This window comes from Tympanuchus pallidicinctus, unplaced genomic scaffold (genome assembly GCF_026119805.1).
Source record: "Tympanuchus pallidicinctus isolate F22 unplaced genomic scaffold, pur_lepc_1.0 scaffold6, whole genome shotgun sequence".
NCBI classification, from domain to species: Eukaryota; Metazoa; Chordata; class Aves; order Galliformes; family Phasianidae; genus Tympanuchus; species Tympanuchus pallidicinctus.
In genome coordinates, this window is record NW_026294780.1 from 41395325 (window position 1) to 41421015 (window position 25691).

At 39.2% G+C, this 25691-nt stretch overlaps 1 protein-coding gene across 8 annotated transcripts in view; it reads left to right on the forward strand.

Annotated features, from left to right (window-relative positions):
• NAA16 (N-alpha-acetyltransferase 16, NatA auxiliary subunit) overlaps positions 1-25691 on the forward strand; it is a 366631-nt gene that overhangs the window by 49287 nt on the left and 291653 nt on the right. For 4 of the 8 annotated variants that reach the window (XM_052705573.1, XM_052705575.1, XM_052705578.1 and 1 more), the window contains 11 exons: positions 4323-4395; positions 4627-4796; positions 5205-5357; positions 7236-7364; positions 7902-8115; positions 10081-10274; positions 10940-11048; positions 11591-11704; positions 13085-13228; positions 14286-14383; positions 14609-16367. In XM_052705573.1, coding sequence (XP_052561533.1) covers positions 4323-4395; positions 4627-4796; positions 5205-5357; positions 7236-7364; positions 7902-8115; positions 10081-10274; positions 10940-11048; positions 11591-11704; positions 13085-13228; positions 14286-14383; positions 14609-14809 — 1599 coding nt within the window. In that variant the 3' untranslated portion in view covers positions 14810-16367. Of the gene's footprint in view, positions 1-4322; positions 4396-4626; positions 4797-5204; positions 5358-7235; positions 7365-7901; positions 8116-10080; positions 10275-10939; positions 11049-11590; positions 11705-13084; positions 13229-14285; positions 14384-14608; positions 16368-25691 lie in introns of those variants that run through there. The other 4 variants (XM_052705574.1, XM_052705579.1, XR_008211630.1 and 1 more) reach the window with 4 other exon arrangements.

The following is a 25691-nucleotide window of genomic DNA, read 5'->3' on the forward strand; positions in this document are numbered from 1 at the left end:
CTGCTACTTGCTACTTGATTGCAGTGCAGTGTGCAGCTGCTTGAAGGAGAAGACAAAGCTAACCTCATTAAAATCACTGGATAATTCAATCTTCGACCTAAGCATGCAGAAGGCATTTCCCAGTTCTCTCTCTTGAAATATACCTGAGAGTGTGTGCTTGAGGAATCTCCTACATAAGCACGCTAACTCACAGCCAAGTAACATTTATCAAGTAACAAAACTTTTGCAGAAGCAAAAAAGATGTATAATTCTAGAAATACAAAAGGAGGAAATCTCTTGAGAACAGTAGAGTAAAACATGTTCTAAGGAATTCAAATGACAGGGATGCAAGCCAGTGCCAAATGTGAAATGTCTGGGTTGCTTCTGAAACTGCCTGAAGCAGCTTCTGATCTGTGCACTAGAAGTGCTGCTAAGTTTATACTGACTTACAGTGGCAGTAACTGAAACTGTGTTATTTGTACTGGTAATTATATTCAGTTCCTTTTCTTACAGTTACTTCATTGAAGAATGAAATAGAGTTAATCTTTTGAAGATTTTTGTTGAAACAGAAGTCTATTAAACTATCTTACCTGGCTGCTGCAATAAGAGGATATGCAATTAATTTAGTAATCTGACTTTTTTAGTAATGAACCATAGAAAATGGCTTAGTTTTATTTGAAAAATTAATGTTTTGCATTAGTGATTTAAGTATTTGCTGTTTGTAGTGGGTTGTTTTATCATCTCCCATTGCATACATCACTTCACCTTTGTTCTATATGTTTGCCTCTTAAAAATCGTTCCTTAACATGTTCCTCTTTACTTCTATTTGTCATTTCATTCAACTTAATGTGAAGAAAAAATAATTAGAAAATAAAATTTAAGCTACTATAGCCCTAACATTGCATTTTTCATCCCCGTATCATTGTTCCTGTGTGTGATAGTCCTCTCTTGCTCTGCCTAAAGGAAAATTATATAATGCATGGCACAGATTTCCACTTAATGGCTGGCCAAAGGTACCACCGTAATAGTTGCAAGTGACAGTGGAAGAATTCTAGCCATCAGCCATTTATTTGGAAAAGAATTTTCCCTTAGGCCTTGTAGTCTGTTACAAAAGAGGGGACAAAATAGAAAAAATACAAAAGCTAGTGCTCACAGGAAGGTAATTCAGAATTGGTGTTAGAGCGAGTTGTGTTCTTGTTGCTCACATTTTAACATTTAATTTAAATTATTGATAAGTAGGTATTTAGTGCAGTCTCACTCTTCCTTAAGTACTTAATTGAAGAAATTGACTCCAGTTTTGCTAGTGGAAAAAATGCTCACAAATGGAAATAAATTGCATGGAACTGAACTGAGAGGCCACTCTGACCCTCATGGAATCTTTGTTTCAAGTCGGTGTGTGGAACTTTCAGGATTCTTGCAAAATCTATACTGCTTTGGGAGCACATGCAGATTTAATACAGACATAAGCTGCAGAAAGGCAAACAAGTTTTTCTAATTTTTGGATTCATGCTTCTTAGTTCACTGTTCTTCTGTGATGATGCTAAAGTAGCAGGTAGCAACCAATGGAAAAGTGTGAGGTTTGAGTTTTGATTGTATCCGAAGGCTTCTTTGGTGAGTAAAGATGCATTTCCACCAGTAATAAGTAGGTGTAGTCTCTCCAGTATTTGGGCCCAGCTGTACAACTAGATCCATCCTTGTCATAGCAGAACAGGAGATTTGTTGATTAGTTCTATGAAGCAGCCTATGGACCAGACTTAAGATACTTTTCATAATGACTTATATTTTCTCAGATGCATGGGAAGGACAAATGTGAATTTTTTTTTCTGTGAGAGTGCTGTTTGAAATTAATCAGGATGAGTACTGTGTTATTTCCAAGTATTTCAGTTTGACTTCTGTTCTTCAGGAATTCTAACATGATTTTTATGAAGAATGATGCGTTGCTTCGAAATGATGGAATACTTTACGATGGAAGTGATGATTTTAGCATACAGATTAGTTCTATGAAGCAGCCTATGGACCAGAAAGCATCTTCCTAAGTTGCTAGGAAGAGACTGAGGCAAAACAGCATCAAAATAAAAAAGAAAATAAAAAATTTTGTGAATCATGAGAAACATGATACTGTTTTCATCAAGAATACCTATAATACTTTAATCACCGGTCTCGCAGTTTTATAGTTGTTGCTTTTACTGAATCCTTGCAGTGTTTTTCAGATCCTTGCAGTGTTTTCTCAAACCAGCTTTCCTCATAAAAAAAAAAAAACAAACTCCAGCACTGGAGCGTAGAACCCAAAACCACAAGAGATTTCTGAATGTGGAAGATCTTGGCGTTTGTGAAGACTTGGTGTCACTTGGTATTGTCAGTCACCTCAAGATTAGAGGTTTTCCTTTCACTTCTGCTGTACGCTGACTTGTGACCCTTCTGTATGGTACTGCCTGTCCTTTGCCCACTGCTGGCAGTGGGTCATCACTACACGGGGACAAAACAGGGAGTAAAATCATTTGTAAGCCTGGAAACAGCCACCAGCTCTGACCCAAGGCAGAGTCTGGCTGCATGTGTACCTAGAAGTCAGGAAATGTTCTTTTTAGGGGTAGCATGGTCTCTATCCAGTTGTACACTCAATTTGCTTGCAGTAGAAGAAAAACTGGTACTTAACACTTGGCAATCTGGCTTCTAAAGGTGAAGGGGTCTTTTTCTCCCTTCACACAGCTCACTTGAGATCTAGCGAAACGGAGAGATACTTAAGTTTGTTAACAGTCAGATGAAGATAAGTGTGGGAATACTCTGAAGTTGTGGTGAAAAGCAGCAAGGAAACAGCACTCTGTGTGTGTACTAGAGCCCTGCTGCAGTGGCTGCTGACTTCAGCATGTAAGTTCATTTCAGGGAAGACAGTCTTCAAAGACATTCTGAGAGTGCTGGAGGTTTCTTGTAGAAAACACATCTGAGGCCAGGGAACAGCTTAATGCAGTTATTTGCCTCTGTCCATGTACTTGTGATTTCTTACTGTTTCTTTATAATCTGGCAATGATTTGAAGTCTAGTAATTTTTTATTGTATTTGATGAGATTTTTGTTACCAGAAAACTCTCATGAGGTTTGCCCAGAGTTTTCTAGAACGTGTATATCTGCTTATACATTTTATTATGTTTTTTGAGACATTTACATTGGCTGCATGTGACTTGAGCCTGGCACCTCTGCTCTTTCAAACACCATTTCTTGCCTATGGTGCTGCTTTGGTCTTCTGGAACAAAGTTGATTTCTTTCTCCTTCCTGCTCCTCCCCAAGTGCATCATGAAGTGCTGCTTTGACAAATCCTACTTCTGTAATTCTGCTCTCTCCACATTTTACTCTTGTAACCACATATTTTTAATTAGGATCGTCTTATTTTTCATCTTTTTTACCTCTTGATTTAGGTTTTTACAACCTGTAAGTTTGACTTGATTGGTTAATGTAGCTGTTATCCTATTACGTTTACAGCCAGATCTCATTTTTCAAGATCTCATTTTCCCTTCAGCGTTTTGGGTAGATGAACATGGGTCATAGTTCTTCCTTTGTTAGTACTGTTCTTGTTTCATTAAGAGGCTTTATCTGCTCGCTAAGTGTGGCAGGCACGTCTCAGATGTTGCAACAAAACAGGCTGAATGATAAAATGCTTAAAAATCCAAAGTGACACTTGTAAGCCATGGATTTGCTTCTGGAATAGTTCTTTGTCATGAAAAGATAATATAAATAAGATAGATACTGACACTTGTAAATTTCAATCTTTAGTAGTGCGAGACTAAAACTAAGAATGAACTTTGAGTCTTTAGCTTTGGAATGAGTAATGATACTGTGGACAAGGTATGGTTTCAGAAGGTGTTTGCCTTAATCTTTAGAGGGTACATAAAAGGGATGCACTCAGTATTCCAAGCAGCAATGCCTTCTTAATAATAAAATAATAGTTCTTTAGTAGTACCTGTCATTTGCTAGAAAACTAAAGCAGCCTGGCCCGTATCTTCATTATTGTGCCCATCCTTTTCCAAAGCACCTTGTTTCAGTTGGTTCTTAATAAATACTACTTTTAAAGTGTAACTTGTGAAGGATACTGATCAAATACACTTCCCCCTGCAAATATGCTGCCAAAGATTACACCTGCTTTCTGCAATATCCCCAGTTAAAACGTGATCAAAGATACTCTGTGAAAGTGAAATTAAGTTATATGATGATATCTACAGTTGTTTGTTTTTTTTTTTAATTGAGAAATTCTTTTAGAATAGCTTCTCAAATTTTGCCCAGGTATTTTTTCAGTGTGTTAATGTACATATAAACAGCAGTAAAGCTGAAGTTAAGTTGCTATTTTTATATGCAGGTCTCTACAATCCAAGAACTTGTTACTGGTTACGAAGCCTCTTTGAGAACATGTGACCTTTTTGGTCCATGTGGTAAGTTTCTATGTATTGATTCTTGTCTTCATGATGATGTAATTACTGTTTATGGCAGCTAAGAAGAATTGTTGTAACGCTGAAACTTATTTTGCAAGAGAAGGATGTAATAAATTAATGTTTAGTAAATGAAAGCATTATAGGAAATACCTGATGAATTTGCTACGATTTTTTTTTTGTATGTTTTTCAAGTGCTGTGTTCAGTCTTAATTTGTTTCTGTTTTGTTCCAGAAAATGGAGAGAGAGAGCCCCCAACGACGCTGCTCTGGGTTCGGTATTTCCTGGCACAGCACTTTGACAAACTTGGCCAGTGTTCTTTGGCCTTGGATTACATTAATGCTGCAATTGCAAGCACTCCAACATTAATAGAACTATTCTACTTAAAAGCAAAAATTTACAAGGTAAAAAGTGAATTTGGACATGTGGAGTATACAGCTTTTAAATTAAAAAAAAGAAAAAAAGAAAAACAAAGAAGTCCCATGAAACTGGTGTGAATGTGTGGATAGCACAGTGAGTATTGACTTTCATGTAGGTTTCTCCTTGTGCACTGAGCAGTCAGTCAGAAAATGAAAACCCCTCTTCTCTGCTGAGATTTGCGAAAGTGAGTCGCAGCTTAAAGCAAATCGTTGATGTTCTTAAAAAATATTTATAAATGTGGTTGAGAATGAAGGGGGACAAGCAGAGGAATATTGTCTCTGTTACTTCTGAAAGAGAGATGCCAGTAATTGTAGATTTCAAGAGTTGGTCAATATAAAGTTTATCTTGAAATTTAGTTATTAAATTTCTCCATAACTACTTTCTTCCAACAGCATGTAGGTAACCTGAAGGAAGCTGCCAAATGGATGGATGAAGCACAATCTTTGGATACTGCTGACAGATTTATCAATTCTAAATGTGCTAAATACATGCTGCGAGCCAATATGGTGAAGGATGCAGAAGAGATGTGTTCTAAATTCACTAGGGTAAGTTTCCTGTTATAATGAAGGGAGGTTTTGTTTGCTTTTGGCAGTTCTTGTTTAACTTTGCTAATGTAAGTCTTAATTTTTTACTAAGATCAGGAAGTTATCTTTTTTCAAGTGTCCGTTTTTAAAATAATGCGTGTCATAGCTTGCACTTAGTGATAAATAACTGTCAAGAGCCAGTAAATTGTGAGAAAATGGTTATTCAGAGGTACTTGTCCAGAAGTACTTCTGTAGTGACATACTTCTGAAGTACCTCTCTGAAAATGGCCCTGGTGAATACCTTGTTTGCAAAATCTGCCATTTTATAATTTGAGCTAACTGCACAGGAATGTGCAAGCTATTACATTCATTATGACTCAATTATATTACATAGATGTAATTTGGACTTGAACATTTCATTGAAACTAGTGCTACAGACTACAGTTTTATAAGGCAGTTCCATTTATAAAAAGCAGGGCAAACAGTTTAAATGTGGTAATAGTTTTTTATATTCATATAAAATTCAGGTTCATCAAGTCTGGGTTTCCATATTATTTGTGTAACTGACTATGAAAGACAGCTACTTGGTGGGGTTTCCTAAAACACGTATGCAAGTTAGGCTCTTTAATTCTTCTTAAGTGTGAAAAAACTTGAATGTGAATCCAAGCTTCCTTGGTATTTTTGGGAGCCATTTGAAACTTGACTGCTAAAGCTCAGTGGGATTGAGTATGCTCCCTGCAAGCTTGACAACACTAAGCTGAGTGATGCTCTTGATACAAGGGATGAGATCCAAGCTTGAAAAGTGGGCCCACGTGAACCTAATGAGGTTCAACAAGGCCATGAGCAAGGTGTTGCACGTGAGTCGCAGTAATCCCAGTTGTGTACAGACTGAGAGAATTCCTTCCCTGCAAGGGTGCTCTCGAGGACTTGGGAGTTCTGGTGGTGATAAACTTGATACAAACATTGTGCACTTGCAGCCCAAAAAGCCAACTGTATCCTGGACTGCATCAAAAGAGGGGTGGCCAGCAGGATGATGGGACGGGTTGTCTCCCTCCAGTCTGCCCTTGTGAGGACCCCCCTGGAGTACTGCATTCAGGCCTGGGGTCCCCAGCACAAGAAAGATATGGAGATGTTGGAGGTCCAGAGGAGAGCCACAGAGATGATTGAGAGGATCGGAGCACCTCTCCTATGAAGACAGGCTCAGGCTCCCTCCTAGAATTTAAAGGGAGCTTATGAACAGGGAGGAGACTGACTTCTTACATGGTCTGATACCAGTAGGACAATGGGAATAGTTTTAAAATTTAGAAAAAAAAGAAAAAAAGGGAGATTTAGATTAAATGTTATATTAGGATGAAATTTTTCACTGAGAATGGGATGAAGAACTGGGACGAGTTGCCTAGAGAAGTTGTGGATTCCCCATCCTTGGATGCATTCAAAACTAGGTTGGATGAGGCCCTGGTTAGCCAGATATAATGGGATGCAACCCTGTCCACAGTAAGAGGATTAAAACTAGGTCTTACAGGACCCTTCCAACCCAAGCCATTCTGGCATTCTGTGAAGTCACTGTATATGATTGTGTGAAGGCAAGGGCAAGAAGTGAGTAGATACCAGTAGTAAGATAGGATAGATCTGTTCCTAAATATTTAAACATAATGAATTGAATGGGATTTTCTTTGTGTTGTCATAAATGTTCTGATTTCAGTGACTGGAATTCTTGATATTTGGATTGTGCTTCCAGTTTGTTCTCAATCTTGAATATTAAATATATAAAGAATGCTTCCCATGAAAAAGCATGAAGTATGAATCCAAACAGGTTTTGTCGGGCTAACAAGTTCTAGTCGTGTTTGAAAAAAGATGGTAAACTCTAATGGCAAAAAGTGATAATAGCACTTATTTCAGGAAGGGACTTCTGCTATGGAAAACCTAAATGAGATGCAGTGTATGTGGTTCCAGACTGAATGTGCTGCAGCTTATCAAAGGCTAGGGAAATACGGTGAAGCCTTGAAAAAGTGTCACGAAGTAGAAAGGGTAAGTAGGTAAAAACACTTTATTTTATTCCTGTTAATAAAGATATTTGCAGCTGTAAACAGCACAATTTTCTTTGCATACAAGTTTTCTAAAAGTTTCTAACGCAGGTTAATTCTTGGTGATTTATTGTAATAGCTAAGGATGGCATCTGTTATCTGTTATGTGTAAAACTATTGTGGAATAGTGAAAAGGATTCAGTATAAAATGTTGTCTCTTACCTACTACTTCTGCACTAACTTCATGCTGTCTTTTTGCTAATTGTTTTTTAATGAGAGCAATCATATTTCAATTGGCTTTTAAAGAGTGCCTAAGCCTTTGAACATTATCATTATAGTTTTTGCAAACAAAATGAGATTTTCCTGGGTTTATTCTTCCTACTGACAGATTCTCTTGGATGGTCAGTATTGTAAGAATAGTTCTATGCTTGTTAAATAATGCCTATAGTATCAGTTATAATTTTATCTCCATTTATATTAAAAATAGAGTAAGCCAGGGAAATGCCTTAGACTTGGTTTCCTTTTTTTCCCCTCCTTGAAGCATTTTTTTGAGATAACGGATGATCAATTTGACTTCCACACATACTGCATGAGAAAGATGACTCTTCGTGCCTATGTAGACCTTTTGAGATTAGAAGATGTGCTCAGGAAACATGCCTTCTACTTCAAAGCTGCTCGATCAGCAATTGAAATCTACTTGAAGCTTCATGATAATCCTCTTACCAATGAAAGCAAAGAACAAGAAGTGAATTCAGGTATCTAGACTATAACGGAGGCTCATATGTGTATGAAAAGTAAAAGCTTTTTAAGCTATATAAGTTATGTGCTATAGAATCAGTGAGTTGTAACATAAATGCCTTGTTCCATTTCTGTTGCTTATTATTTGATCAGTAACTGGAAAGAAATCATAGATAACATAGTACAGCTTTTTTTTTCCCCTCTATTCTCCCCACATCATATTGTAAAACCAGTGTGTGAATGAACCTAGCTGCAGCTAGAGTATTTCAGAGAGGAATAGTATTTCAGAACCATAAGAGGAAAATCAAATTGAATTCAGCCATTTATGCATTTAAACAGAAGATAAGTGTCAATAACTGGTGAATTATGAAACATAATGGGTAGATATGGTGGGAAAGCAGTCTGACTTGCTGTAAGAATTATATTTTAACATGTATTTAATCTTTATAGATTTGGTAGTGTTACATTATAGTGATACTAGTTAGCATTGCATTACATGTATCATTTTTCATGTAATTTTGGGGCCAAAAAATACATGGACAAGTGTGTATTAGCACAAGCAATACACTTGTGAATTCATTTGAAACTAGTCTGTAATGAGGATGCGGATTCCCTTTGGAAATCAGTTGTGCATGGCATGAATGTCAGAGTATTCAGTGACAAGTGATTTATGAGGATTTTTTTTTTTTATCTTAAGAAAGTAGTTGCTTGTTCTTTTGTGGAGTCTTTATGACTGTCAACTCTGCAGTAGTAGACAAAAGAGATTAAATTAACACTTACTTTTTGCAAAGGGAAGGATATTTGACATGGAAATTAAAAAACAACAACAACAACAATGTGGAGTTAAACCCAAAAGCCTTTTATGTTGCCTTTTATTGAGTCTTTTCTTTTACTGAGGTGAATGAGTTCTTTCCCTCTTTATTTATGTGTATGAAGCACACACAAAAAGAGTCACACCTCACAGCACAGTTCAACTTGCATCATTTTCCACTCTGCCTTTAATTTTGATTCTGTATATAATATAGCAGTATTTAATAAAAATTAAAGTGAGGAAGATTGTTAAATCACGTAGTTAATATTCGTGTTGCAATTTAGTAGACTTATCCACAGGGGAAGAAAAAAAAGAGACAAAACATTTTTCTCCTTGCTCCACCATCTTAGTGGTGGCTGGCCCCAGGATGGGCCCAGTAGATGTGATGCCATTGCCACAAAAAACATGCATGTCCCTCAGTAGCTTGTTCTTCTGTTCCTTGCCACATTATTTGTGCAAATCCTGTTGTCTGTGAAATATGACAGAAGGCCAAGTGGAAATGAGTGTAATTCCAGCTGAAGTGGGAGTGGGGAAGAGTGAAGGCTTCTCGCTTCTGTATGAGCCTGTAGGAAATCATGTTTTTTGTGTATTCTTCATTTTTAAATCTGAACCCATCAAACAGCATGAAGTCTCCTATAATGGCAGTATTTAACACATACCAGAAATTCTACCTCGAAACTGCACTGGTTGCTTGCATCCATTTAGCTATAATGATGATATGTAGAAAACGAAGGCTGTTATCAAGGCTGTATATGGATCAGGCACGTAATGAAAGGTAGCAGGCTTGTTTGAATTTGAAATGCAAATCAGTCAGGATGCTTTAGTCAGAAAGTTGGAAAGAAGCTGAGCCAGAGTCAACACATGAGCTCAGTATTACCTTTCAAAGTCATTATTCATTTTCTATGACAAAATCTGTCACGTGGATTTAACAACTTCCTGTAGTTAATCTTTCAAGTAGCTGAGGCTTTTTTTTAACAATTTTCGTAGGGTAAATAAACAAGATCAAGTGTTGTGTTGTAACCCAGTAGTAAAGTTGGATGCTGCAGTGATATGATGCCCTGGCAAATAAAAGTACATTGAAATGGATGGAAGAGCATAGTGGCATTCCTGAGGGCTGATTGAGACACACATCTTAATGAAACAATTACTGTGTTTGTTACTTCATCTGTAGAAAATCTCTCAGCCAAAGAACTGAAGAAGATGCTTAGCAAGCAAAGAAGAGCACAGAAGAAAGCAAAACTTGAAGAGGAAAGAAAGCATGCAGAAAGAGAGAGACAGCAAAAGAATCAAAAGAAAAAGCGAGATGAAGAGGAAGAGGAAACTAGTGGACCTAGGGAAGAACTAGTTCCTGAAAAACTGGAAAGGGTTAGCATGGAGTCTTTGTTACCTTTGGGTCATTATCTTAACAAACCTATAATACAGATAGATTGATACAGTTTTTCTAAAATAGTCCATCAATTTATGTGTGCAAAGATGCCTTTTATTTATAGGCTACTTATACTGAAGAGTGATAATTTTTTTCTGATAAATTGAAATTCTATGTTTATATTATTGCTTTAAATCTTGATTCTTCCAAAAGATTCTGACCAAAAAGATGATTCTTGCCCAAAGCACTGTTAGTTTTCATACAGCGAAAAGAAAGAAGTTAACAGAAATGACTGCAGTCCACAGAGTATGAAAACAAAGCCAGTATTTCCTTAAGCACAAAGAATTTCCCTTTATCAAAGTAACTTCAGAAGCTTAAACTTTTTGCCTGAGGTGGTCATATTTTCTTTTTAACTGCTAACTTAGACCATAACCTATTGCACTACATGAGTGGTGCCAGAGTTAGCACTGCTGTTGCCTTTGTCAATATGAAGTCATGAGTACACACTTTGAAATCTTAGCTTTCTGAATTTTGTTTGAATAGTGCTTGCACACTTCACCTTTGGCCTCTGATTGTTTAAATGCTCCGAAGAACAAACTATTATTGGTAGATTGTGTCAGACCTTTATTTGTATTCTTTACTTTCATTGTGTGTTTGTTAACAGGCAGAAAATCCATTAGAAGAAGCCATTAAATTCCTTATTCCACTTAAGAATCTTATTGGAGATAACATAGACACCCATTTATTAGCATTTGAAATATACTTTAGAAAAGGTAAAGTATCACTTATTTTTGCTCTACACATTTTTAATTCTTCACTGTGACCTATGTTATTTGACTGTTACAGAATCACAGAATCCTTAGAGTTGGAAGGAGCCTCTGAGGGCCACCTGGTCCAATTCCCCTGTTGACTGTTGTCTAAAATATCCTGAAACAGATAATTCCTTAACTGACTGAAGCAGGGACCTATGTGATATCCAGAAACTGTGGGGCATATACAATACAAAATGCTAAGAGGAAAATAAGTGTTAGCATACCCTGATGAATGCTATAGGAATATATCTGTAGTGTAGTCCTTAGGGGAACACAAAAGCAAACAGAAGCATTATCAGTTTTGTCAGTTTGATCTTTAGGAATTTCTGTATCCTTAAGAAGGTTAAGTGCAAAAAGTAAATCTTTCTGATTTCTCTGTAGATCTTGATATTTCTAATGTTTTTACCAGATTTACTAAATAAAACAGTAGCTAACACAGAGAACTAAAAGAAGTTGCATGTTTTCAATCTCAACGTGGTTTTGTTTTTTTTCCCTTCCCACAGGAAAGTTTCTGTTAATGTTACAGTCTGTCAAAAGAGCTTTTGCTATCAACAGTAATAATCCATGGCTTCATGAGTGCTTGATTAAATTCTCTAAAGCTGGTATGTGTATAGGAAGTACGTACATATGTATGTATAAGGATATAGGAGGTAATGTGAATGAATACATAAATACATGTTTTTGTCATGTGTAAATATACTCTTGAAACACAAACTAAAGTCAAGACAAAAATGAATGGTTTGTTTTTCTAGGCAATACCTAAGAAAGCACAGGCTGTGCTGTGCAGGGTAAAATATAGATGAATTTTACGTACTTCTTTCTGCATTAATCCAGCAGGTGGACCCAGTAAGTCACTGGTTAGATTTCACAGAGAAGTAGGTGTTCCAGAGTCCCTTGAAATTCCTAAACGTTTTAACAAAGCAAGTATCAAATATGAGAGAGAGATTCTGACTAAGTGAAGTATGTGCTGTGAGCTTTGTGTGTTAGGTAGCAGAAAATACACGTAGCAGAGAGCTTGTATGAGTAATTCATATATAAATGCATCTGTAATGCATTTATAGAGCTAAAATGAAATTGTGCAAATGCATGTTTTTCTTTTTACGTGCAACTACTTTGATTTTTAGAAGCCTATTAATAAATAATATAAAAAACAAATTATGAAGAATAGAAACTGAACAAGCACTATAGAGTTTATAAATTTCTTAAATCACAGAATCATAGAATGGCCTGGGTTGAAAAGGACCACAATGATCATCTGGTTTCAACCCCCTGCTATGTGCAGAGTTGTCAACCAGCAGACCAGGCTGCCCAGAGCCACATCCAGCCTGGCCTTGAATGCCTCCAGGGATGGGGCATCCACAACCTCTTGGGCAACCTGTTCCAGTGCGTCACCACCCTCTGGGTGAAAAAACTTCCTCCTAATATCCAACCTAAACCTCCCTTGTCTCTGTTAAAAGCCATTCCCCCTTGTCCCATCAGTATCCACCCTTGTAAACAGTCTTTCTTCCTCCTGTTCATACACTCCCTTCAAATATTGGAAGGCCACAATGAGATCTCCCCAGAAGAAGCACTAACAAACCAAGTGTTTCCTTTTGTCGTATATATCAGCTTATCAGATTTAAATGTGAAGTCTTAAATGTTCTAGGATGATAAACTATACGTAAGGCTATAAAGACAAACTGGTTGAATATTTCTTGCTGACTTCATTCACAGATAGGTGATTGAAAATCACTCTGACTAGTAGCATATGTTTTCATCAGAACATGTATGTGTTTGCAACAAACATGTTTCAAAATGTAATCATTCTGACAGATTTGTTTTCTGTATACCGAAGTGCTGACTTACAATGCTGTTGATCTGAGATTTGTTTCTGGGCACAGATTTGTGAATTAGAAAAGAAAGTTTTGCAGTGATGTGTGTTGTTTCACATTGTTTTCTACAGTTGTCTAATAGTATTTTTTTTTCCCACCTCTCCCTCTTACCCTGCCCCTTTCCAGTTTCTGACCACAGTAACCTCCCAGAAATTGTGAGCAAGGTCCTAACTCAAGAAATGCAGAAAATCTTTGTCAATAAAAATTTGGAAAGTTTTAATGAGGAGTTTCTCAAACACAATGCTACCTCCATTCAGCACCAACTTTCAGGTTTGTTTAACTTTCCAATGCTTTTGCAAACATGTTGATTTCAGTGATTCATGTTACCAATCAATTTCTTCATTATACATCAGTTGGAAAGAGACAGAAACTTGCCTGTTTACTTTTTTTCTCTGCCTGCTTGTACCACTTAAAGCAAACAAAACAAAACAAAACCCCACACAACTTACTCACTTTGTGCCTTAGATGCATAAGGAACCTGCTGCTTACCTCTCTGAAGTAGCAGAACACCTGTAGTGGATTTGATAGCTTAAGCATGGAAGCAATGTCATCTCTTCTGTTTCAGCTTTTAATGTTGAAATAATTAGAAAATATAAAGCAAAACAAGAACGTCTAGCAAATGTAATTATAAAAATCTTACATGTCAAAAGCAGTGTTTTTCCTCCTCTTTTCTGTTCAACTGGAATGTCTCAGGGATATTGTCACAACTTTGTCAAGTAGCAATAGCATGAATAAAAATAGAAGGACAAACTTCTTTTTCTGCTCACTAGGCAACAGTGAAAACATGCAAACATGACAAATTCATATTACTTCTGTAGAAAAGTTATGAGCAGCTGCTGGATTTGAGAAAACTTGATTATTTTTTTTTTTTCTTCAATTTCCAGTACTAATCTCACTTAGTTTGCAAAAGTTATCCAAGCTCTGCCAGGGTTCACTGGAGAAAGTTAGCTCCAGAGGGCCAATGGCCTGGCTTAGAGGAGGAGTTTGGGGTAAGTCATCCCAAGCTTAGAAGAGCTCTGTTTCAGAACAGCACCTTGGGAGAAATACTATCACCCTTTTCCCTTTGAGCAGGTTCAGGTGTTGGGAAGTCAAGTACAGGTGTCTCAGCAGATGTTTGCTCCTGATTCTTTCAGATGTGGTGTTCTACTCTTTGCATCGTTAGGCGTCTTACTGGATGTTTTCCAGGTTCTACTTTCTCTTTGCATTTTATTATGGAAATATGTTTATTTTGTCCTAGTAATTCTACAGCATTCAATGTGTCTGTATATGCAGCACTGCATTTAGTAATGCTATTATCTCAATGTTGTGCTTTTTTTTTTGTGATAAGGTGCAAAAATGATGTATTTTCTGGACAAATCGAGGCAAGAAAAAGCAATTGCTGTGGCTACTAGATTGGATAAAAACATGAGAGACAAAAATGTGAAGGTAAAAAATGCAGTATTGAGAGAAGTGTGTAAAAGAATGTGTACTTAACTGAATGATAATATACATGCTTTATTTGTCATGATAAATTAATATTCAGAAGAGTGAGGTTTTTGAACTTCGGAAAAAGTTAATTATATCTAAATACCAACACAATACCTGTGTTTGTTCAGATTAGTAAAATTTAAAGGCATTAACAGTTATTAACTGTTCCTTTTCTTTCTGTAGACATTAACCAAGGTTTTTGAGGCACTGCTTGACGGCAGTTTTGGAAGTTGCCACACTCAATGTGAAGAATATCAAGCAGCCTGTCATAAACTGTTTCCTTTTACATCTGCCTTTATGCCTGCCACAAACGAAGATGATAGCAGCATTGCATCTGTGAATCATACAGCCATTAACCACGACTTACTGTCTAATGAAATATGAAGTAGCATATGCAAGCCCGTGTGTGTGTGCCTACATACCCACACACACATACAAAACTCTGACTGTCATTACATGCTGGCTGGATACGGATCAGGGTTACTTTTCCAGGTTGCATTTTAATATCTTTAACAGGTCTAAAATGAAATATTTGGTTAGCTGAATGAAATGGAGTATCCTGTTAGTTACTTTTTTTCCTCCCAACAAAAACTGCCAATATTTATGTAAACATGATCTTTAATCAGCATTTTTCATGTTTATACTTGTACAGTTTTAAGTCTTTTAATAATCCATCAGCCCTCCCTCACAAAAAGGAAAATGATGGATGTTAGACTGCTTTCACAAGTGTCATTGCATATACATATGAATGTGATCATATCCTGTTAAGAAATGATCTTTTGAGCATCTTTAGCAGATTAAGACAGAAGTGCTGCTTGAATGACCCTCTTCATCTTCTACTCTTGTTCTTGGGATTTTATTTTTTTTTACCTTTTATTTTTTAACCTTTGCTCAGTTTGGTTTCTTTTGAAGCACAGTGGATGTTGGCGGTTTGCATGTTTTTGTAAGGTGTGTGTCTCATGGAACCGGTGTTGATGGATATGAAGATTAGGTTTGTATGAAAACTAAGGGGTTTTGAAAACTGTATTCTATCTGCCTTGTGTTCCATAACTATTATTTCTTAAGTTTATGATCAGTTTAACGTTTTCTGTTTGAGTATTCTCAAGCAACTCCCTGAAAATGCAATGAATTTAATACTGTTGTCTGTTTTGGTTTTTTATTGTTGTTGTTCCATCTTCCCCTTCTTTCTCTCGCTTCTGATTTCTCCCCATCTGTTCACTTACTGACACTTAAGTTAAAAAAGCTGCTCCGATATTGGGTAAATGCATAAGGTACAGTAAAGGGGGATGCAGTTCCCCTCTACATCCTACAAATTCACTGCTAAGTTTACTGTATTACCTCCATTAGAAGTCTTAGTTGTGAATTTATGGCCAATATATCAGCACTTCTCCTGCCTAAACACTATTGCTGTAGGTGCTGCAAAGCAAGCAGTATGTGAGGAGTGTGTTTTATAGTTAAAAACTGTTCAAGGGAGCACGAAGAGGATGACTACAAATCACAATGAATCTTTTTCTTTATTCTGGTGCATTAACTATTAAATACACGACATGAAAATGGAAGTTTGAATCTAATATACCTATTTAAAGCATAATGCTGGACAAAATGGCTACATATGACAGCTTTACATTCTATAAAGAACTGCTATCAAAATATAACTATACTGTGGCTTGTACAGAAAATCCATTTTCTGGAAACTGTAATGGAATCATTCAGTCAGTTTTGTTTTTATTCCACTGCAGTGTAAATAATTTCAGTAATATTAACTAGCCCCTCTAAGGCAAATATGAATTCACGAAGAGGGGATTTTATTAAGACAAATAAACTGTTCTAATTAAAATTCTCTTTTGTGTGTCATCTATTTAGATTCAAAACTGTTGAATGGAAGACTCACTGTAAAATATTGCCAACATATGTTATGCTGTAATAAATTATTTTGTACACACTTGCCTTTGCTTTGGAATTCTTGTGTATTTATGGACATCAAACATCAGCCCAGCACACATTTGTTAATTTGTTTTCAGTTGCATGTTCACTGGTTTAACCCAAACTCTCGAAATAGTTGAAAAGTAATGGCTGTATTTATCGTATTGATGTATAATTCATATATGGTAATATGCTACCCTTAGAAATGCAGCAGGACATCTTTATGTTACGTATTCCCCATGCCGTTTCGCTGTTGAACAGCTTGTGTCTCAGGCAGGGAATGGTAACTGACCATGATGGAGTTGTTTTGGCTCAGCTGGCCCCTGGCACCACCTATCAGCCTGCATACAGTGGAGACGTTGGTGCAGTCCTTCCTGTCTTAGCGTGATGACACAGTGCTAGAAATGTAATTCAGATGTTCAAAAGAAAGCTGCAGCAGTATGGATGGGAAGGTAAGGCTGCTATTCCAGTCCTCCAGCATCTGTTAAGCTTGCATTTTTTTCGGATCATAGAATCATAGAATCACCAAGGTTGGAAAAGACCTAAAAGATCACCCAGTCCAACCGTTCACCTATTCCCAATGGCTCCCACTAAACCATGTCCCTCAACACAACATCCAGCCTTTCCTTGAACACCCCCAGGGTCGGTGATTCCACCACCTCCCTGGGCAGTCCATTCCAGTGCCTGACCACCCTTTCTGAAAAGTAATACTTCCTCATGTCCAGCCTGAATCTCCCCTGCCGTAGCTTGAAGCCATTCCCCCTGGTCCTATCACTAATGACACGAGAGAAGAGGCCGACCCCCAGCTCACTACAGCCTCCCTTCAGGAAGTTATAGAGAGCAATGAGGTCTCCCCTGAGCCTCCTCTTCTCCAGGCTGAACATTCCCAGCTCCTTCAGCCTCTCCTCATAAGCCCTGTGCTCCAGACCCCTCACCAGCTTTGTTGCCCTCCTTTGAACACGTTCCAGGGCCTCAATGTCTTTCTTGCAGTGAGGGGCCCAAAAGTGGACACAGCACTCGAGGTGCGGCCTCACCAGTGCTGAATACAGGGGAACAATCACCTCTCTGCTCCTGCTTGCAATGCTGTTTCTGATGCAAGCCAAAAACTCAAACAAAAATACTTGGCTTCTCTTTTAGCAGTTTACTGCATGAGAAAACTGATAGTCTTGACTTCTGGACTTCTAGAATTGTAGGTCCTGTTCTGAGAATCCTGAAAATAGGGATTCATTCTTCTGTGACCCAGTGTGTGGCTGTTTTTCCTGTGGAAGGTCTGGAGGCGTAAGCTGCTGAGTTTTGGGGCTGTCTTTACAGGTAGAAATCGTTGCAGAGGAAGTGTAAGGTAGTATGGCATGAATAACAAAAGTAAGGAAGAACAGCAAATGATAAACAAATGTGTTTTTCTTTAAAATACTATGGAATGATTTGGTGTCCTCAGTAAATCTGAATTTAGAAAAGGCATCAAGCTGAGCAGCCCTGATAAGCCTTCCAAGAGGAAGCATGCCATATTATATAAATGCTAACAGTGCATATATGTCTAATCAGTATTTTACATTCCAACATACTGAGTTCTTGTAGCAGATGTGATATGCCAGGAGGTAGCTGATCTTTTCTTATCAGTCTGCTGGCATTGAAATAATTGCTTGAATGCATCAAGAATCTGTGGACAACCCAGATCCAGTCAGTTTGTGGAGGTAACCTGCAAGTTGAACAGCCTTAGATCTCCTTCACCCCAGGGGACTCTCCCTATTGTCTGATCTCAGATCTAAGTCTGGTTATCAGTTCTAAAAGGAGGCAAGCCAGAAGGAATAGGTAAGAGCTGAGACTCCAGGTGTTTCTTATTTTCACCACCACCTATTCCTCTGAAAATACTCAATTATTATCATTTTTTAAAGGCTTTGGCTAATCAAATAAATAATACTGTTTTGTTCTGGCAAATTGACATTTCTGTATAGGCAAGGTTTGATAGAATAACAAGAAACATTTTTAATCATATCAATAACATTACATATAGCACTAAAAACTATGCACGCTAGTAATAGTACATGCAAACACTTTAAGATCTTGAGGTGCATTCTTACATCCTTCAAATCTAATCTGTGGTCCAGGTGGGCATGATGTGATGACTGCTTTAGCAGCCTAGAACTACTTGGAGATGGGATTTTCTGTCCAGGCAGGATGAGAACATGCAAATGCAGTGAGAGGCTGCCTGCAGAACACAGAACCTGCTTGTCTGGGCAGGTCTTGTGGTAATTTGTGATAAACGAAAATGTCTGCGTGGTAAATGAAAATGAATGCACGTGGAAGCTCGAACCCTAGGGTTCTTTTCAGCCTGAAACCGTGCAACTTAGCATTTACTGTTTCACCATGATTTTAAGTATTGTTGGCACTGCTTTTTCCTGTCTATACGCAGGTTTCAATGCAAAGCTGTCAGCTCGTAGCGTTTCCACTAGAGGGAAGTCTTGCATCTAGAATGATTTTATAGTAATGAAAGCCTGCAGCCATCTGTCTGTTTTCAGGTGTTTTCTGATATTGTTGGACAAACACAAGGAAATGTTTAATGTCTTTATTTCCTTCAGGCAGCAGAGAGAGGTCGTTTGCTTAAATGGCTGAATCAGATTCGCATTCACGTAGCCCAGGCATCCATAGGTCTTGACTTGGAGTTTTGAGGCTGGGAGCCTGGCCATATGTGCCAACTGATGGAGAACAGAGGGCACTGTAGAGGATATCTGAGCCCCCGTCCGGTCAGAATAACCTGGGAGACCTCACTTCATATGCATATGAGCAGCCTAGTTCCTGCCTTAACCCCTGGGCCTTGGAAGAGAGGCAGAACAGCCTTGAGGATTAGCATTTAGTCATGGACTAAATATATTGCCTGTTCACTGCTCACACTTTTTTTTCCTATTAAACATACTTCAAGCCTAGACAAAGTTTTTGAGAGCATGCTGGTAAGGTTCAGGAGGAGGTTCAGGTTTTGAGAGGTTTGCAGAGGTATTTCAGGTGTGAGGAGTAGGAAACGTGGTGTTTCCAGAATGGTTTGTGTATGATAAGTGATTCAACCTAAAGTAACCAGGAGGTGATGCTCAGAGCAGGAGCTGCCTGCTGTTCTCTGCACAAAGGCACGAGGCAGACCTGGCTCACCAGTATGCCTTAAAGCCTGCCCATGAACAGCAGACTAACTGCGTGAGTCCTGGCTCTGTGAATTGCAGTGTGGGAGATATCAACGGAGTCTGTTGTCACTGGAGAAGTCTAATCAAGTTTTACCTAATCCACACATGACTGTATTTCATACAAGCACAGAGTGCCTCGTCATAGAGTCTTGGGATGGCTCGGGTTGGAAGAGACCTCAGAGATGATCTAGTTAGTCAGCTTGGGCAGTGCGCCTGCACGTGAACTGGCTTGGACTGTAGGCAGCCTACTTATTATTTTGATACCAGGATGTGTAAGGCTGAAATCCTGTTTGCTTGTGACGTGCAGGCTCCTCTGTAACGTACTGCGCTGAAAGATGCACAACCACACGATACTTCAGCCTCCCTGGGGATTTCTTCATTTCGAAAAGCTGAGCAGCAGGTTGTCTTCTCCCTGCGGCATCCCTCCTCCAGCCTCTCCCCCTGCTACAGGGGCCTTGGCACTTGCTGTTCACTTCTGTGAGTGAGATCAGATCAACAGCTTGTCAGGTACCTAACCCAGCAAACGTGGGTTGGTTGTCTGTCAGTAACTGGCAGTAATAGTGCAGGCAGTGATGTCTGATCAAATACTTGAGGAGATGCCCACACACAGGTGAATCGGGATGTGAATGCTTTGTTTGTAGCCTTCCATTCAGGGAAGGTAAAAATTCCTCTCCCTTGCTTCCAAACATAGAAAGCATGTTTTTTGGGAGGAAGCCATGCTCCTGCTAGGGTTATTGAGGCAGAGCCCTGGCTGTGGCCATGCATGTTTCTTTCTAATGGAAAGATCACAGCTCTCCCATCTCTGAGGGGTGAAAGGTACTGGGGAAATGGCAGCAACAAATAACTCATTGAAGGAAAGGTACCTCTGTGTAAATCTGTTTTCAGCCAACTTCTCCTCAGTGTTGTCCATCTTGAGAGCAACCCTGGTCTTCCTTAGGACAGAGGGCTGTGGTGCAAGCCTGACTATTGGATTCATGACCCACTGCTTCACAGGTTGGCTGGGGAGATGTGGCTTTTTTCCCTTCTCTTTCCTTCTCTTGTCTCATCCTTCATGCTGAAAGCTCATAACCCTGCTCTTCATAACAAGAGATTTATCTTTGGATCAAGTGCTAGGCCAAATACAACCCTATTTAAGTGGTAGTACATGCTCTAATTTGGCATGTGAGCTTTGGAGTTTGCTTGTGGCTTCAGTAATCCTGGATACAATACACGTTTTTCAGTACCATAGCAGGATAGATCTGGATGTACAGAGCTGCTGTTTTCGGGTCTCTGCAGTGGCAAAGCCAGGCTGGACATGGCTGTGGGCAGCCTGGTCTGGTGGTTGGCGACCCTGCCCATGGCAGGGGGTTGAAACTAGATGATCATTGTGGTTCCTTTTCAATCCAGGCCATTCTGTGTTTTTTCCAGCAGTATTTCATTTCTATTATTTCTTAATACTTTTTAATGAATACTCTGACTAGTTTAATATGCAAATCCCCTACCACAGGGAAAAAAAAACACACACTAATAAATGGGTACTGGGCAGTAGGCAATTTTGAAATCCTGTTATTTATGGAATAATTGTGAAAAATAGAAAATGAGCATATGGAAGAAGTTGCTGTCACAGATCATCCCCCTGGCTGGGAGAATTAGAGCATGGTTTGTTTAACTTTCATTTGTGAGGAAGACAGGATGCTGCCATAGCTTGTCACAAAAATTATTCAAGGCTGAGGAAAAGGGAAAGAACCCAAGACCTTTAAGAAGGATTCTTAAACTGAAAAGCAACTGTCTCAGTGGAAAGAGCTGGATGCGGTACGTGGTTTCTGCCTGTAACACTGATCCTTTTCTTCCCAACTACACAACCCCCTGTGCGCTCCTAACAGGAGAGGCTCCAACCTCCTAAAGCATGGTTATTTCCCAACCATAAATATGCAAATCCCAGTCCCTTAAAGGAGGGTGATTTACTGGCTAACTGAAGCGCAAGGCTTACAGCTTTTGTTCCACTTTTGTATGGTGACAGGCTCAATGGGGTCCCGGCCCTTGATTGGCACTCCAGCAACACAAATGCATGAAGAGCTGCACTTCTGTTCTGACATACGCAGCCACATGCCTTCAGCAAACAAGTGCTCCTGCTTATTCTCTGCCTCCTACTGCCCCAGTGCCAACAGAGCAGAGAAGGGGAAGTTAAACTCAATTTTTCTGAGCTTGCTGCAGTAGGATGGATGGGAATGGCATCCAGCACCCCCTGTAATTCCTGAATACCTCTATTGTGACCATACTGCTCTGAGTTAACTTGAGATTGGTTCAATACAAGACAATGATGCTTTTGGACCATAGGAAAGACAAAGCATTGGTCTAGTCATACAGGAACAAGATGAACAAAATAGAACCCCAAGTAGATTTTAGAAAGAAAAAAAAAATAAACTTGAGGCTTGGAGAGAATTCAGTGTCTCTAGGGAAATCTAAGAAATGTTTTGCTTGTGTGTGGTTAATATGTTTTCAGACCAGTATTTTGGTCACAAGTATACTTTTTACCACAGTATTTATCAATCAGTTCAATTTATGATCCTTATTTCTTTTACTTTGCTTAGAAAGGAGATGAATTAGGGGAGATGTCTCATTATTTTAATACAAAGAGCTGCCTTACGTGTTTCAGTTCACAAGACTTACAGTTTGTTTCCAGAGCGGTTTGTGTGTTAGATCCTTTTCATATAATACAGGCCTCTTGTGGCATAAATTCCCATTTGTTTCCTGCATGTCATTATCTGCTGTTGAGTCAACATTCCTTCTTGACAAAACTGCTGTTTTGTTGGTTGTTTTTAAGTAACACAGCATTCAGCAATCTTGGCTCCTCAGTTTCTCAACAATTCAGAGAAAAAAAAACACGTGGAAAACAGTTTCTCATTCATATTTGAATCATGGTGTAGTGATATTCATGAACGGTTTAGAAGCAAAACTGGCAGGAAGGTATTGATTGCTCTTCTCCAGCTCGTGGCACAGCACAGACCTTATCAGCATCCTATTGCTTACATTCTCTTGCTGACTTCTTGTCTTTTTGACCTTTCTTCTCTGCTTGGTCACTGGTTATTTCTTTGTACTGATAGAGGAAAGTCTACGAGACAGCATCCTTCCCCCTGCATTGAGATTCAGAAACACTAGGGCAGCTTTCAAGCAGTGTTTTGCTTGGTTGGTTTCCTCTACACTGAAGCCATCTCTCTCATAGAGCAGCAGAGCTTTCATTAAGTGACGTTATTCCTTTCATCTTTCAAGAAGGCACCAAACTGAGTCTGGTCACATTGTTATAAACTTTTCTTATCTTGTTTGCTCTCCACCACCCTTCTCCTCACTTGAACTCTACTCCCATTCCATGCAATACTCAAAGTCCCTCGACCCAGAAATTCCAAATTCTTCAGCAATTTTGCATATCTTTTGGCTGTGGACAGAAGCTTACACTGAACTGTCCCTTCTGGTGATTTTGATACGGATGATTATTACACCATTCTGTTTCAGTGACTTTTAACCCAATTGGAACAATTGTGGTTACATCTAAACCACCAGAGGCACATTTCAGAGTAAATAACTTATTTAAATACATCCGTTCAAAATTCCTAGAGCTGCTGTCTCAAGTTACTAAAAGGCAGAGGAAAACGATGATATTATATTCCCATTTAAGAGGTAAACAAGCAGGAAGTTTATAAGAGTAATGGGCTGCAGAAGGAAAGTTCTGGTTTTGGCAGAAGTTAGCAATAAGGTGTTTGCTTTGGTTGTGGCTGTGGGTGTCAGTAAGCTGGTCCATGAGTTTGCAGCACTGTTAATCAGAGCAAGAGAGAAAAACGTAAGGAACTGTGCTGGTTTGTGGTCCAGGTTCAGGTTTAAGGAAAGCCAGGAAAGGCTGGGAGGAGAGGAAGGAGAGGAAACTTCTGGCAGAAGATTTTCTTTGTGGTTTCTCAGATTATTTATACTGCTGTGAGTCATGCATGCTCCCCACTGTTGTCATGGATGGAGCTGCAGGTCATTGGCATGTATTTAGCCCAACCATTAGCTATGGTTGTGCCACTGTTGGCAGCTAGGTAGCCTGTGTAAAATGCATGGGTGATGTCCACCAAGTTTTAATTAGGCAGCTGCCTTCATTAAAGAACAAGTTTAGCAATTTCCCCAAACATTCAATCGCAGTTGCAGCGTGAAGGATAAAATAGATTGATGTATTAATAAAGACTGTTGGTTAATGACTGGCTGGGGTCACTGAGCGCAGGGCTGTGATGCTCAGAGCTGGGGGACAACTTGTACCTATGATGCTTGGGCTATTCCTGCTTTGTGGCTCAAGGATTTAGGTTTCCCCAGCTGTCAGTCTGGCTGTGTCTTTTCATCCTGTGATAGTTTTCATTTTTTTCTCCTTCATGGCTGTCTAAATGTTGGGTTCCCTGACTTTCCTTCGGCTGTAATTTTGACAACATTGGATTTCTCTCAGTCTTTCCCGGGTTTTAAATGCAATATCTACTTCAACTACCTAGCAATGCTACTTTTTAAAATAACTATTATTTTAACAGGCTGCAATCTATTAGAAGATTCTCGGATGTTATATGTGAAGAGCTGTAGACTGCTTCTACAGGCAGGGATCTGACACCTTAGCTTTTGTCTGAGATGAATACCAGTGAGAACACAGGATGAAATTTCACCAAACATCTGCTTTTAATTGTGAGCACATGGTACTTACTCAACAGGATCAATACCTTGGGGTACTCCTGATCTTTGAGGTAGGGAAAGGAAGTGATGGATTAGACCAGAAGTTTTCAACCGCCTCTGACACGCAACCCATCCCCCTTCTACAGCTCCAGTTTCCAATGGAGCTGCACGTGCCCTGCTTGCAGTAAATTTATTTTTTCTTTCCTTTTTTTACACCAATGCTTCATAAGTTATCTATGAACCTGCAGGTATCCCTGGGTTAGAAAACCACCGTATCACTCCAGCAGAAGCATCCGTGTCTGTGTAAATGAGTCCTAGATTTCCCTTCTTGCACATCAAGACAAGGTTTTGTGTCCAGTATTGGTGTTTCACTGAGAAGACTAGCACCTTATAAGCGTGGCAGCCCAGCAGTGCCAGAGTATCTGTTGGTGCTGTAAAAGTATTTCCGTGAAGAATATTTACAGAACGGATTTATTGGTTTAAATAGCTGTGTGGCTCGCAAGTTTGTCGGGTCAAAAATGCAATAGGAAACCACTGTCAACATTGCAGCACCAGCTGAGGAAGGTCTGGAGACACTGTGTCGAATGGTCAAGAAGACGCTCACTTTAAATACACCTTGGACTGCTGCCTAGAAGAAGGGAGGGATTCAGTAGCTGAAGTTTACATTACAGGCTGTGTTGGAGGCTTCCACCAACAAACAAGAGCAGGCAGACGTGTCTGTCTGCAGCATTTCAGGGCACTGTGCTTAGAAGGGACTTTTCCCTTTTGCCAGATGTTGGCTGCTCCTCTTGGCATCGATGGCAAAAATGCATCAGGCTCAGCTGGAGCATCCTTCAGTGATACTTACAGTGACCTGTGGATACACGTGCACTGTAACATAGAACAAAAAAGGCATAAAAGACAGCCTTTAATTCCACACGCATAAGCTAAGTGCTTATGCAGAAAATTAAAATTCACCAGCTGTATATCTGCTGCAATCAGTGGAATCCACAGTTGCTTAGGAGACAGAAAGAGCTGCAGTAGGTGATATGAATATCTAGTGGAAGAAATGCTTTGACACTTGCCTATGGAGCATAACCAAGGATTTCTTAGGAAAAGAAAATCCCCAAGCACAAAACAGAAAAGAAAGGAAGTTCAGGGAGCTGTTTCTTCAGCATGCCTAGAAATGATTACAAAAATAGAAAATCTGTGTGTAAAGCAGCAATTAAGGAGAAGGCCAGGGAAAAGCTCTTATGTTGTTACTGGGAAGCAGTTCCCTGCCCGCAACCCTCTGCTCTCTGCTTTTATCAGCTCTGGAGCTCACCTGGCTCACCTGAGACAGTTCAGCCCAATCCAATAGAAAGCTGCTCGATTTCTTTCTTGATTAGCCTTCCGTTCTTCCAGTGTGTTGAACTGGCTCAGCATAAGGTGAGACAAACCCATTACACATGGCATGCAGAGAATTTAGCATATGGAAAGGAAGAAGGAGGAGAAGCTGTTCTCTGTTCTGTGGCAGAGATTCTGTTGAACAACTC